Source organism: Schistocerca piceifrons, chromosome 1, assembly GCF_021461385.2.
Source record: "Schistocerca piceifrons isolate TAMUIC-IGC-003096 chromosome 1, iqSchPice1.1, whole genome shotgun sequence".
Taxonomy (NCBI): Eukaryota; Metazoa; Arthropoda; class Insecta; order Orthoptera; family Acrididae; genus Schistocerca; species Schistocerca piceifrons.
Genome location: NC_060138.1, coordinates 17,147,518 through 17,163,274, shown reverse-complemented (window position 1 = coordinate 17,163,274; position 15,757 = coordinate 17,147,518). Strand labels below are relative to the sequence as shown.

Genomic DNA, 15,757 nt, shown 5'->3' with positions numbered 1-15,757 from the left:
TTCGTGCCTCATAGAAAGGAAAGCTCATTAAAGACATAGTACAAACTTGGACTGACACACACACACACACACACACACACACACACACACACACGTGCCTATGCCCTTAGATGGTGCCCGCTGGACTCAAAATGCCAGTGCTCCAGTTCGGTATGTGGACAAGGTTGGGGTGGGGTTTGTGTCTAGTGGGGGTAGAGCGAGAGCTAGTTGGGAGGCAGAAAGAGGGGTAGAGATGGGTGGCTAGCAGCTCAGAGAGAGGCAGCTCGTTTGCCAGCTAGGAAAGTGGGAAGGAGGGATGGTAAGTGATTTACTGGTGTTGGAACCGAAGCAGTGGGGGCACACTGTGGGCTAATGTGGGGAAGTGAATAGGTAGGAGTGATGAGATGGAGGAAGGGGAAATTGTTGGGTCGAGGTTGTGGGAACATTGGGTTACCAGAGAAGCTGCTGGTGAAGGGAAGGATCCAAATGGCCTGTGTTGTTAAGCAGCCACTGAAATTAAAGCACATTATGCTCAGTTGCATGTTGTGCCTCTGGGTGGTCAACTTTGTTCTTGACAACAGTTGGCAGTGGTCATTTGTGCTGTCGGACAACTGGTTAGTAGTCACACCGATGTAGAAAGCTCTACAGTGTTTATATGCGAATAAAGAGAGAAGTGTCTCCGTGAATTATTAATGGAAACTACTCCAGTGTTCACTTGGAATGATTAGTGAAAACCAAAATCTGGATGGGTGGGTCTTGAATCTGCTTTACATGAACAGAATTTCCTATTTCTCAATTAATTTGCATTTGTAATAACAGTCAGTGAAGCCTAAACTGCTCCTACAAGAACAATATTGTCTGCTATTCCATTCATTTGTTAATTGCATCAGTATCAAACTATTAAGAGAACCCAAATTTATTCCTTCAGTGAATAGTAATAATTTGCCTTTCATTTGTTGTTAACAACCTTCAACAGTTACATAACCGTAACAAAAATATACTGACGAGCTGAAATATTATGATCACTGCACACCGCGATATCGAATGCTGGTCGGTAGAGTCGCAGCCACGTCGCGTGCTAAGGAATGTACATAAACAGAGAGTCCAAGTGATGATACCTGGGCTGCAAATGGGGAAATCGACTGATATAACAGACTCTAACAGAGAATGCCGAATATTTGTATTTAGGGTTTGGGATTTCCCATTTCTCGAAGCAGTCTCATAATTTATACTGCAGCATGCTGTCTTATGCCTTCTCCAAATATAGGAACACCAGTCTTGAGTCTTCCAATATTTTTACATTATTTGCCCAAGTGCAAAATAAGATCAGTTGTTTCTCCTTTTTGTTTTTCTTTTTTTCCTGTGATTCTGCAATAACTCCAAACCTCTTTTTCCAGAAATATTTCAAAGATATTTAGGTAGAGTGTAATAAAGTGAACTGCTTATTATCGTGGTAATAAAGTTAACCCCCATATAATCGGTACACTTGATCCTTTTACCTATTTCCTTCTTTAAATAGTAGTATTTAATTCTCATTCCTAGTTTTCTCTTCACATCACTCCTAGGATTCTAAGCTGTATTTAGTGTGCTCCATAGGTCCCTGCTGCTGCTTTTATTGCTTTTGCAGTTACCTGATCATCTCCAGGAGACTTCCTTCCTTTCATTTATTTCAGGGCATTTTCTGCTTCTGTCCAGGTAATTGATAGCACTTGTTGCATGGCGTTTCTCATTCTCCACATTCAGTAACTTTTTCAAATAAATCTTCTTCTCTTCTGTTATTCCTTCTACGGTGTGCATTCAAGTTATAACAGCTGCAGTACCCCCCCCCCCCCCCCTCCCCCCATGAACTAAACACACATAAACTGTGGAACTTGTCACTTCCAGTGTAATCTCCCTGCAGTATACACATTTTTCACAGTGCCAAAGCAACAACCACATAGTGTCCTTCATCATTGGAAAGAACTGAAAGTCTATGTTGTATCACACAAATTGAGAAACAAATGTTTATATATCCTGTTCTCGCAATGAAAATGTCGCCATTCTAAGTATCAAAACCAGTCCTCCCTCTTGCCACTGACACTAGAATTTTGTGTGTCTTACAGTGTAGCTGTCTCTGTCACACATTCGCAGTGAATGCAAGTGTATTTTAAAACAAACTGCATTTTTCTGTCTGTTTACCATTCTGAGAAACAAAATTGGAGGTGTTGTAACTTGAATGCTCATCGTTTGCCTGTGATGACAATGATTCCTTTCTCTGTTTAGATTGCCTTTATCTCCTCACTTTCTGATTTCATACTTTTCAGTGTGTTGTAACTATTTTCTGATTTCTTCTAGTGCATATTTCAAATTCCTGGCTGATGGTACCACAACTTTTCTGTTTTTCTCCCACAACTCCTTTTACTTGGAATTTCTTATCTCTTTGTTTCTTTATATCTGTGTGGCTAAATGCTTTGATGACATAATTGACTATCGATGTTTTGAATAAATTCCATTCTTCAACATTTCCAGGACCATTCTTGGAACATTTTGTCTTACCAAATTTTAAATGGCTCTCCTTATTCTCATCTTCTTTCAGCTTCTTTTTCTTTATCCTAGGCATTCTTCATCATTTTTAGTTCATAGTCAAAAAGTGTTTTAAGTTTTGGATCACAGTTACATCTAGTGATCTTGTGAGTACAAATTGGGAATGAGATGGCAGCAAAAAGCGCAGTTGGAAGGGGAGTCGGGCAAGGCTGTTGCCTCTCTACAGTACTGTTAAACATATATTTGGAGCATATCATTCAGAAATGTTTGAGGAATGTAGGCTGTTGGTAGGAGGACAGAATGTATTCGATTTGTGGATGATGTGGTGGTATTGGCAGAGAACGAAAAAACTGTGACTGGAATGTTAAAAAATTTAAATAAGGCCTTTGAGGAATTCAGAATGAGAATTTATAAGAAAAGGACAAAATGTATTGCAATAAGTGCAAGAAAAGTAAGAACAACTATAAAGTTGGGACAGGAAGATAAAGAACAAGTTAGTGCTTTCAAATGTCTGGTAAGCATTATTAGGGATGACGCGAGACGTAATAAGGTGGGAACCCGTATAGCAGTTGCCAAGAAGGCATTTATTAGGGAGAGGGTACATAGACAGGGACATGAGAACAAGACATGAGAGGTGCTTCATGTAACGTGTCACTATATGGTGCAGGGGCATGGACACTGAGAAAAGAAGAAGAAAGAAGAATAGAAACGTTTGAGATGTGGATATGGAGGAGGATGGGAGGGATAAAATGAGTGGAGAAATGAGGAGGTATTGGGAAGAAAGGGAGAAGAGAGAGAAATTTTAAAGATAATCAGAAGAAGATAATGCAGTTGGCTTGGACATTGGATGAGAAGAGATTGTTTACCGATGGATGCTGTAGAAAGAATTGTGAGTGGAAGAAAAAGAATAGGACGCAGAAAATACCAGATGGTAAATAGTATAAGAGTAGGAAACTACTATGAGAAAACAAAGAATGACAGGACTGCAAGGAGAGCTACAAGTGGATCACAAAAATATTTCTGACACAAAAATGTAGGAAACTTGCTGCTTCAGTATTCCTAGTTCCATAGGCTCCCCATCACTATCTCACCACCAGACCTGTTTGTTCCATCTTCTGCATTCAAATTGGTACATCATCATGACATCCTCCTGTTGTAGCTTTGTCTCATCGTTCCAGCCTTGTTGAGATGCATATATTTGAATTACTGTGAAGTTGGTGTTCCCAATTGTTATTGTAGACTTGATTATTTTGGCACTTATAGAAGTAACATCAGTGACAGTAGCGATATTCGTGTGGAGTACCACGCCTACTCCATTTTGAGCCTCCTTTCTTTGGCCGTACTAGTAGAACTTAAAGTAGCCCTCAACAAATTTGTACTAGAATATTTTCACTTTGTTTCAGTGGACCTAAATGTACGAATCTTCCTCCTCCTTGTCAAATCCAATCTCTTCTGTCTATCTGCAAAGATTGTCACATTATTTTTATGTTCATACCGAGTGGTGTTTCTTGTAGTTCTCGCAATTCCCGGATATCTATCAGACTCGAGAGGTTTATTATTCTTTCCCGGCACAAGAAGTTGGGTTCTTTTTATATCTGAGGCTCACTCTGTGGTTGAAAGCAATACAAATAGTTATTCTTTAGCTGTTCTTGTAAGGCTAATGCGTCAGAGTATTTTCTGTCTGGGTTGATTCCCTTGGCCTACAAACATACCACTATGCCACAAAGCCTTGATTCTTTTCTTCATTAGTTCACAGTAAGATAGGGTCTGTGTGCATGTCATATTGGGTATTTCACTGACACTGCTGAATTGTAGGACACCGTTAGGGACCTCACAAGGGGTGGTCGAATCCAACACGTTGAAAATTACCCTGGGAGATTACACCAAAAGAAATGTATGGTCGAAAAATGTCGACGTTGCTTGTTTTTGCTGCTTATAACTGCAGTTTTCACAGCCTTTCCAGCCTAGCTGCATATCAGCATCTGTGGCATGAGAGTGTAGCACCGCATGCCACAAAAATCCCAGGTTACACATATGTGAATTTTGATAGCTATATCATAGCAAAAACATCACGTCTAATTAATTTTTGAACAACGTGCTGTTCATGTCGACAGCTAAACTGTTGCGGATGTAATTCTTACGAAGATGACCAGCAGAGAGAAAAAAATGAAGACGGTATTTGATGTTAACATTACAAATAAAACCTGTCGGTTGGTACCTTAATTTGTTGAAATGAAATATTTCTTGCACGTAGATAATTTTATAAGAATTGCTGTAGCATAGTCCTCATGATAATTTTCGAATAATATGTTTCAGTAACGTGTGTAACAATTCCTTGTTTGTTCCCTGTAGTCATCCGAAAAATGTCAAATGTCTGTTGAAGGATGGAAACAAACATTTTACATCGGGCATACCTGATAGAACAACAATTGGTGCTTTCAAGCACTTCACAGTACTTGTTTGATTTAGACAGAACTGGGACGGAATAAGGAACTGTCCCAGCTGTCGTGCTGTGTACGAGGTATACTCGACACAGTTTGCGAAATGTAGTGATGCAACTGATAATTCATAAACGATTGAGGTTTAAGGATAATATCCCACTGATAAAACCTGGAATGGTAGAGGCTTATAGGAAATTATATTGTCTGGTAGTTTTCTGAAAAATGCTTTCTACTGACAAAAAAATCAAGAGATTGAATCACATTAGTAGTTCCAGGTGAAACCCGAAGTATATCGACAGTGTTTTCATCGTCCTCAAAGACCGAGGTGTCATCATGTCCAGACCGAGAATCCCCCAAAGGCAATGAATTATATTCTGCAACTTGTAGGAAGACATTTTGAATATAATGTTAGAAATCATTCTTTCCAATTTTTCCAGATTTTGATAGTGGTTGCAAGATTCTCACAGCTAAACAGTCCTTTTTTCTTTAATTTTTGGACCTAATTTGCCTTGAGGTTCCTAAAGCTGCAAAAGTTCCTAAGGCTGCAAAAACAATAATCCCGTGATACTTACCATTGACATTATTGTATAAAAATGTGTCATAAAGCTGTAGTAGGGGTGTACATTTCTCGAGCCACGTGGCCATTGTCAGTTTTAAACATAAAAAATCGTACAGTGTGTCCTAACAGCTAAAGTTTTTACATTGTATTTCTTTACTCTCGTGTAAACTTATTTGCAGTTAGCCATATCTTTCACGTTATTTAAATAACTTTTGAGGTACGATTGTACGAAAAATAAGTTGGGCAGTCAAAAATTCCTATTTTCTGGAGGTGATGGGGAAATTTTGTGGTGTGGAACCACATCCTTATCGTTGGTGACGGATATTAATTTTCAGTCTTTTAGGGGAGCTGGTTGCATTTTGTTGTACCGGTGGGTGTTAGGAGGCCAGTGCAGACGAGGGTTTCGTAGGTGGTGGGTGGTGGGTCGGGTCTCTGGAATGAAGTGAGTGTAGGGCTGAGGTTAGTGAAAATTGTGGCTGCAGGTATTTCCAGATCTGCACTCACCTACTTCCATCCCATTTCGAGTCCTCTGTCGTCGTCTTCGTCATGACAATTTCATTCTGTTTGTATTTCACGCTGTGATGTTTCCTCCCCCGTATCACAATTTGCTGCTGCCTACATCGTGACAATCTGTCTTTGGCACCGTGTTCCTCTCCCCCTCCCTCTTAGAGCCCTCGCAACACCCTCCCTTCTGGTCCCCACATCCTCGTTCACCTCAGATTGCTCCATCCTAATATAGCTCTCGACCCAGTTCTCAGCATCTTATTCCGTTATTTTTTTATAGTCGTATTATATTGTTCTGTAACCTTGCTGTAACAGATGCTGTTTATCGGAAGGAAATGTAGGCTTGCTGTGAGCTTTTTCTTTTATGTGGTATTAGTGTATGCATTATTTCTGTAGCTAAGTGTTGAAAATATATATGATTTACTTGTCTTTCAGGTTATATTTAATTATTGTCAATTAATACCTTTTTTTCCTTTTTTATTTACAGAGGAAATGCACAAGTTTATTGCAGAACAACTGAATACCAGTAGAGTCCCGTTGTGCATTAATCCTCAATCTGCAGCTTTCAAGAGTTTTGCCAGGTAAGGCTGCAACCACAGCCACAAGAGGCAAACATCTGGAGGGCCTTCTCTTCTCCTACTTCATCCCTTCCCCGATAATGATCGATAAAGCTCTATGTCGTACTCCGGACATGCTGAGAGGGTACAGTCCACACCTTCCTGTACTTACTATACGTTATTCACGTGCAGGCAATGCTCGATCAGCTCCCGATGACACTCGCTCACGAGTATTTGTCCTCGGTTTGGCAGAATCCTTCTTGTCTTCTTCTTTGTTTGAAAGTTTACTGCTAGGGCAAAGAGAAAAAAGTTTATTCTGTGTTCCTTTCTGAAAGTTGAATCGAGGGTTGGCTGAGCTGTAAGTTTGTGTTAAGAGATATGTTGTAAACTGCAGATAATGCAGCATGTGCTTATAAAATGAACTATAGATTAATATGTTAGAAAGACTAGAACATTTTGTGAGCTTAGTCATGAAATGGAATGTTCATTAACCTAAATGGTGTGTGGTTGTAAAAATTTAACATTTTGGTTTCTCTCTCTCTTTTTTAGCTCTACAGTTGCCCACCCGTCTGAACTACCTCCCTCGCCCCATCAATGGGAGTGACGCTATCCTCATCCTAGCATCCAATTGTGAAAATGTCTAGAATATTCTCGTTCTCGCCCGGTTGTTGGGTTGCTTCTCTTCCACATGTGGCAGCCGAGTGGGGTATGGTTTGCACCTAATGCAAATTAATAACTTAACATACCTGAATTTTGATTCCAGACTAATCTTCACAAACTAACGTTTCTAAACGTGGTGGTGAAGTGTGTAGGAGTGTGGCTGTCGGGAGAGTAAGGACACGTCATGATGGCAACCGTCAAAAATAAAAGATTTCGTATTGTTGGTAAATACTAATAAACAAATTGGGAAGTGTAAATAGTGAACTGTGCCTCTGTATATACCGAGATGTGATTGTATTAATGATGCCATTACATGCAATCAGTGCAGTGTTAATGAACAAGTGAAAATGTGTGTGACAGTCATTTGATATTTGATTTGCTTGAAAATGTGGTATTAACTCTGACAGGCCTGTTCAGAGAGTAACCGTGTCAAGTGGCAAAAGAAGTGTGTGTTCATTAGTACTGATTGAACACTGTATTCAAACTGTGTGTGTGTGTGTGTGTGTGTGTGTGTGTGTGGGCGCGCGTGCGTGCGCACATGTGCGCCAGTGGATTTGTACACAAAATAATGGTATCTGCCTAGTATCTGGAAGGCAGTTTCATGGTAAATCAGTGCATTTGATACAAAATTTGACTGTTAATTTATCTACTTAATAAGGCATCTATCTTTATTTATGTATTGTAAAAATATTTAGTGGTGAGTTATCATATATATCTGAGACTGCAGTGCATTCAAATTTTCTGGTGTTTAAATAGTGAGATCTGAAATTGGTTTCTTTCAGTTACTGCATTGCTTCTTCCTTATCTGTGTCCTAACTCATAAAACACTTTCTTGATATGTCTGTAGTTCCAGTTGGCTAACACGTTTCCTTGTCTTATTTCACCTTCATTATAGTTGTAGCATAAATTTAAGTGCTGCTTAAGTTGTGGGCATAGCAAGATGCATAGTAACTGTTAGTGTAGGAGACTAAGTTAACTGATGGGGAAATATCTGATACTGATGTTCATAAAGTAGTGACACATCATTATTTTTTAATATAGGAAAGAGGTTTGCTAATTGTAATTTTTGTGTGTTTCATCTGTTGTGTGAGGACATTGCGATGTGAAGATGTATAGTAGCTATTAACAGTATGTTATGTTTTTAATTATTATTTTTAGCTATGAAGCAGAATAAAAAAATCTCATGGCTCTGTTAACTTGTGTTTTGTGTTGGGCTTACATTTATGTTTGCATTTAATATTTTCAACAGCATTAGAAATAATGTGTTACGTAGTAAGATTTCTCTCTCTCTCTCTCTCTCTCTCTCTCTCTCTCTCTCTCTCTCTCTCTGTGTGTGTGTGTGTGTGTGTGTGTGTGTGTGTGTGTGTGTGTTTTGTTGTAGACTTGTGTCTCAAACGGTATAAAATTTGCAGGCCTCTGTAGATCACCGCTTGCCTTCAGGTTGTGTGTTGTCATTATTACTCTTGCGTTCTTGCTTGTACATAAGATAAGGAGAGCCAGTCATTGTGACTGACTTGTTTTGTTATTATTAATGTTTAGCTGTAATACATCCTGCTATGCCCTATTTTAAAGCTCTTAATGCAATACACTGCGGAACATTTTGTTTGCAATTGTATCCACCGATCTCATAACACCAATTAGTCAGATTTTTATCAGTTTATTTCTTAGAGCATTGTTGCTTAGTTGATGTATTTGAACTCTCTTAATGAATGTTTCCTATTATTTTAGTTATTAGGGTACGAGAGGATTGATTTTGTGTTCCTCTGGTCAATATTTTAAAGTGTGAGCATTGTGAGGCTTGAGTGTGAGAGCTTTGTATTACTTTCAGATTTATTGAAAATGACTTCTTAAACTAGGCGATAAAATGTTTCCCTAGTGAACTGACTTGTGTGCATTTAATGTATTACCTACATTTTATGGTAGCAGCTGACCACCAAATTTGAAAAAAAAAAATAACATTTGTAACTGATGTACTGCATTACAATATGTCTATAAGGATTACTTCAGAATAGCAGACTTTTGATGAGGAAAATCACTATATACACACATAAATTGTAATTTGAAAAGGTAAAGAAGAATTTTAAAAATAGGAAATGTATGTATTTGTGTGTTGTATTAAGATACAAAGCTTTGTGAACATTTTTTAATTATTTTACATCCTGTCTTCCACAAATTACTGAATTAGCTTGTATAGAAAAAGTTGCTTACATAATGAGTCATTTCCTTTTCTTTGCTCATGCAGAAAAATATAGTTTTAGGAAACATGTTACAGTGAAGGCATTGTAATTGCATTAGGTTAAAAAATGTTCACTATTGCTACATTGGTACAGAAAATGTATGTGTGTAGCTCTGAGTTGTTTTAGAGCTCATATTAATATTCTCAGTAAAATCTTACAGTGCATCAAATGTTGAGATTTATGTTAATCCCACAAACTGAGGCCTTACCAAATACTGTCAGTATAGTATATACAGTAGGTAACAAATGAACTTGTGTGCTTTCCTGTGTGTATATGTCACAATTACTCAATGTCTGGAGTGAAGAAGAAAGACTTTTCATCTGGGTGTTTATTATTATCGCCAAAGTGTGAGTAAGAAAATATTCAGCTTATCTTCTTTATGTATTTTAGAAGGTGTATGGAACTTTGCCCTTTTTTCCCCCCTTCATGGATGTAGGTATGTGCAAATGTTGTATTTACTTTAATTTTCCACCAGTCACTGCCATTTGTATCTGGTCTATGGGTCATATTTCCAATTGCTGGAACAGAGTTGTTCCTGTATGGAGGGAATGAATCATTCCTTATATACAATATAATTAGCATATAAGCGAAACTTTAATGGAGGTTTTCCAGCAATTTCTGTTGCTGTGTGGCTTGGGATCAATCTTTAATAGCTCACAGCATTTCTCTGCTTCTCATTTAACAACTGTGCATCATATGCACATTGCATTATATCATTACAGTTAAAGTACACTGGAGAAGTTTTACTTATTATGAGTGCAGTGTTAATGACAATTATTGTACGGTGCACTATTTCATTAATGAGGAGAATTTTATAAGTAAAGTTGAGTAGATAAACTGCAAAAGAATGTAGATTCACTGTTCCATAATTGTAGCTTGAAATAACACCCCGAAAAGTTTAAAAAAGGAGCCTTATATAAAACACTTGCTTTCCTGTATGTCCATTTTTACATCAGTATGTGTCGGTTTGACATAGTGACAAATATCGTGAAATAAAATGTACATAATACTATAGATTTAAAAAAAATAAAAATTTTAAATCATTATAGTAGGGATGAAAATCAGGAAAGAATAAGTAAGGTAGATGAGTTTATTTTAACTAACAATTCTCAGTGTTTAAGTAGCCATATTATAAGACAGTTATGTCAGGGAAGTTGCTCATGTCATTACTGAAATGTTGACGATTGTAGTTTTTGTGGTGTAATACTTTTGCTCATCTCTGTAATTGTCACATTTCACCAATTGTATATCAGGAGTGGTTATGTAGTGGACAGCACCAGTCTCTTCCTTAATGTAAATATTGTAAAATACATTGTCATTATATGTTATGTGTGTAGGGTGAAGGTTTTTGCAACTTTGCTCTATAAGAATCATCTCACTTAAGTAATGTTGTACTCTATTTATTCTGTGTTCATGGGATGGTTCTTACAGACATATTTTTTTAATACTTTAGATTGACTCTAATATATGGCTACCATTGCTGTAGTAAAAGAAGTTGCTGAGTTTTGGTAGTGACTTGAATTTGAAAGGCCAGTTATTTCATTAGCTTTGCCTGCAAACTGATAAATGTAATTTATTGACAGCTGACAAAGTACTAGGAGAACACAGCCCTCCAGTCGTATGCAACAAGTGACAATCTGGAAGCTTTGCTGAATCCTGTAAAAATATCTGTATGTTTACAATTAACAAACCTGTGCCAGGATGCACATATGGAAAATTTTTGTAACATGAAAATTCCGTTTAATGGAAATACATATTTGATAAACCTATTTACAGTGTTGTGATATTCATTGGAGAAACATTTATTGGTCACTAATTTAATTATGACAGAGAATGACTAGATGTGTAATACCTTAAGCATTATTTACGGGATGGAACTTGAATATCTTTTGGAACCTTCTCCTACCATATGAACCTGTAATCATAGTCTGTTAAAATAAGATGTGTTAGATTTGTGCTGCATCAAGTATATTTTGTGAGGACTACAAAGTGATAGGAAGTAGATTATGTGGGTTATCATGCCATTATCTACAGTGAGAGTTCTCAATTATGCTCAAGAGTTTAGTAGACAGAAGGTTTGAAAGTAAACTTGAAAGGTAATTGTGAATATCTGTCAAATAACTGTCCTCGTAGGATAATGTGTCCTCACTGTAGGCATTGGGGGTCTGTGGGCATGTAATAAAATATATGCTGTGTGAATGGGAAATATTGTGGAAACTGAAGACATATTTATGTAAACTGAAAATAAAATAATTGTTGTTTTCAGGAGTTCAAGAAATTCTTCTGAAACGATATAAATAACTTAGAAAAGGGATAAAGATGATACTTTGACACGTACTTAGTGTGTGGAATGCAGTTTACAGTAACCTGTATTTACTTATTATTGAAAGGAGATTTGACTAGGAATTACGTTAAAAATTTATTTAAGAAAAATTTGCGCAATATTTTCATAATTTCCCTGTATTATACTGTAAGGGATTTAGATTCTTTAAAGTAGATATAGTCTTAATGTGAATAGTTATGGTTCACAGTGAACAAAAACAGGAGAAGTGATTCAGCATATTAGACTTACTGACACATACATAAATAAAGACACCATCTTCAGTCATTCCTGTTTATTTACAATGTTAGAACTAAGATAAATAGAGTATTCTTTGTTCGAGAGGTGCAGTAAAGTGAATGTAGTATTGTATCAAAGCTCCCAGTTCATCACTTGTAAGGAGGGAACACAATTTTGAGACACTAGTTTGACTGAAGAGCAACATAGTTTTCTATAATGGCTAGTATTAACTGTTTTGCTGACAATATTTGTGTAAAATTAAAGAAAATCATATATGCAGGTTTACTTGCACTCTGTATGCATTTCAAGCTGCAGCATGTACAATTGTAGTTGTACGAATTGTTTGTTTTTGCACTCATGGTGTAAATCGGCAGAGACACTGACAGTCATTAACTTTGTTATTCCAGAATTAATTTTAAACTACATGCTCATCCGCACACACGCACAGGCTCTCTCTCTCTCTCTCTCTGACACACACACACACACACACACACACACACAAAGCAGTAAACCAGTTACATGTTAAGTAGGAGAAACAGTAGTGGATATTGCTGTACAGCTGGCCACTGGTCTGGAGGGATAAGGTACATTATTTTAGTAAGGATTGTGTGTGTGTGTAGTTTTCACAAAACAAACCAGAACACATGGTAACTGTGTACTGCCTGGCAAATCAAAAATGTACTGCAAGCTGATGTTCTCACCAATGTAATTTCAGTTTCGTTGTTCAGTTTTAGCTGTGATCATTGTTTGTTTAGCTGTTTTACATAGTGTAATTCCACCATTTTAATTAAATTTGTCATTTGTACATGGTACTAGATGCTGGTCATCACTTTTTCGTTTGTCTTGTAGCTAAATGAATATTGCACGTGCCTTGAAAGTAAAAATTTGAAAATAATCATCACAAAGAGCAAGTAATTTGCCATGTTCTTCTTCAAGATTTGGTAAAAAAAAATTTAATGTCATATTTTTTAAAGGTATTTTTTGTAAAGATGTGATGTGCTTGTTCTCTGTGGCTGGTTTTTAGATGCTGATCAGTTTGAAATGGCTGCTTGATTGGTAGTCATAAAAGAGCTGTTTTTTCTGCTGCTAGTTATACTAATTAAAAAGAAATACCGTCCAACATTATTGTCAAATCCAGAAGTGTTTTATGAATGCTGTCGTGCTGTTCATATGTCTCTGTCTGATTTATCAACTGACCAACTGATATGTTTTACCCTCCATAAGGATCTGACTGTGTAAAATATAAACCAATAATAAAACACCAGAAGCTCTGATTGCGTTGTGCTGACACATGTAGTCTGTGTTTCATAATGAGTTGTGACGTGTGTGGGCTTAAATATTTAAATAAGACTTAGTAGATTAAAAGACTGGTGTCTTTGTTATACCTCATTAATTCTGTGTAATCTTTCAGAAAAAGCACAAGAAAATTTCAGTGTTTACTGCCAAGTAGGGAGAAAATATAAAAAGAAAATAAACACTTTTGTCTTTGTGTATACATTTGTTTTTCTGATCATTATTAAATCTCCTGCATCTGATTAGACTCAGTGTGGAACATGGCGCGTTTACTTGAAACTGAATGCAGACATCCAGTTCGTCTAGAGTGAAAATTCCAGTTTAAAGTTCCGTTATAGACTGTCAGTTAATTTTTGTTCATTTCCTCCATGCTTTTATCGTTCACAGGCATTAGGAACAAAATAGATTTTTTCACTGGGTCTCAATTTGTTAAACTTTTCTACTTATGTAAATATTCAGTCTATTACACCCTGGGACAACTCAGAAATCTGGGGAAAAACCTGAGAATTTTTTCATCCGGGAGACAAATGGGAAAGATTGAGGACTTTTTTAGAATTCAGGAATTTTTTTAGTTAAATTTTTGTAATTTTTGACTGGTAAGATCTGATACTCTTACTAAGAATTTTACTTTAGCCTGCTACTGCAGAATAATACTGCAGCAATAAAACATAAATGAGACATTTACAACAACAAAACACAGTGCGCATGCAAGCATCTGCAGACAGTAAAGTGTGTCGCAGGTTTGTTTGAGCAGTTGCCAGGAGGCTCGTGCACAAGCGCAGAGATGAAGTCGTGTTTGAGCAGTGCCTTCTCCCACTACTGGCCAGTTGAAGCGTTGCTGTTAGTCATATAAGCAGCAGCAGCAAGCAACTGGATGCTACTCAGAAAAATTTTTCTGGCACACCTAAGCTGCCAGGTTTGTGCATGCACAGAACAATCTGAGTTGTAATGGGTGTTGGTAGTCTCCCTGTGAACCATTATTACATTTCATGATTCTGCTATTTTTGTTTACAGCTCTCATGTCAATTGAAAATGAAGTGGATTTATGTGGCTGGGAGCTATCGAGTGAATTCACATAAGGACTGAAGACTAAAATATGTTGTTAGTATCAGTTTTCTGATTTTTCCTCCACGTTATTGGCGATTGAGCATTGCAGAACAATGGAGTTATGTTTGTCGGCCTGCTAAAGAAATTTGGCTTTATTAATCTTTTCCACAGAGACATTTAATTTAAGTGAAATGAAGTGTTTCATTCCACATGTTGACTAGTTTCAACTGTTTACTGAATTTTAATTGCACATTTTCACCTTCTGGCACATGTAGCATTATGCTGTAATAAAGAACCAAGCCTGAGATAATACAATACTGGTACTCCAAGAAAATTGGCATTGTGAAAACCACATTGTAATGCTTTAATACCAGGTAGAGCCTGTCTTCAGTGTGAATCTGGACATATGAAAGTGCACTTTAAGGAGAATTATGTATTTTGGTATGGCTTACAGAATTCTGATGCTCTTGAAGTACTCTGTGATGTCCTACTTATTTTATGACGTAATGTACAATCTCTTAATGCTATATATATACAAACATATGTAAACCTTCACCTGAAGATGAATAAGCAGGCAAATTTGGTTAGTAGTATTGAATATAGTGTTTTGTTTCAAATATATTGACAGTTCTAGCAGAATTTTACATATCTGCCTTTTGTGAAACACAATATTTGTTTGATAACAAGACATGTTTCAAGATTTGTCTGATACCTCCTCTCGGCATGACATTATTTTTTAATTTGTGTTTTTATGTCTTACATTTACGGAACGCCATTATCTGGCATATTGTCGACTGGCAGCATGCTGTGTTTTTATCATTGTTACTCCTCATATGGCTTTATATTTACTTTGAAGTAGAACATAAATTGCCAGTTATACAGTTCTTGGCTTCACAAATAACCTTGTTAATTTCTCATACAGTGTGAAAAAGTAATGACTGACGGGTTGTTTTGAGTTCTTGTGTATCTAAAAAAAAAAGTTTTTATTTTATTTTTGCAAGATATTTGTTTTCCTTCTTACAAGCTTTGTGCAGTGCTCTGTGGATGTAAATGTGACTGGAAAGGCTGCTAAAAAGTATTGCTGAGTACAAATAATAAAAAAAAATGTTTTGTTAAAATCACCACATAGCAAAAGATTAGGGTGCTTTGATCTGTAGAGTCTAGTTTTGAAGTAAATGTTGTGGCAAGGACTGCTTTCTTATTTTGCATTTCTTATCTGTATAGGATATGGTAAAACAATTGCCCTAAGAACAATAATTCCACATGTCCTCTCAGAACAACACACGGTCCAAACAGAAATGTGACGAAAGGCGCATGAGCAGAGCAAACACAAAGCATGGACCTCCCACTTCGTCATAGCTGCACATGCGCAGTAACGCTTGTTTCCTTGTGCTCTC

General features: G+C 36.9%; 1 protein-coding gene across 2 annotated transcripts in view; it reads left to right on the top strand.

Annotated features, from left to right (window-relative positions):
- LOC124805354 (serine/threonine-protein kinase NLK) overlaps positions 1–15,550 on the top strand; it is a 446,973-nt gene extending 431,423 nt beyond the window's left edge. The window contains exons 9-10 of one of the 2 annotated variants that reach the window (XR_007017447.1): positions 6,494–6,708; positions 7,113–15,550. Coding sequence is in view for 1 of the 2 variants with exons in the window: in XM_047265896.1 (XP_047121852.1) it covers positions 6,494–6,587; positions 7,113–7,167 (149 nt within the window). In the remaining variant the exon portion in view is untranslated. The remainder of the gene's footprint in view (positions 1–6,493; positions 6,709–7,112) is intronic. The other variant, XM_047265896.1, reaches the window with a different exon arrangement.
- The last annotated feature ends 207 nt before the right edge of the window (positions 15,551–15,757 follow it).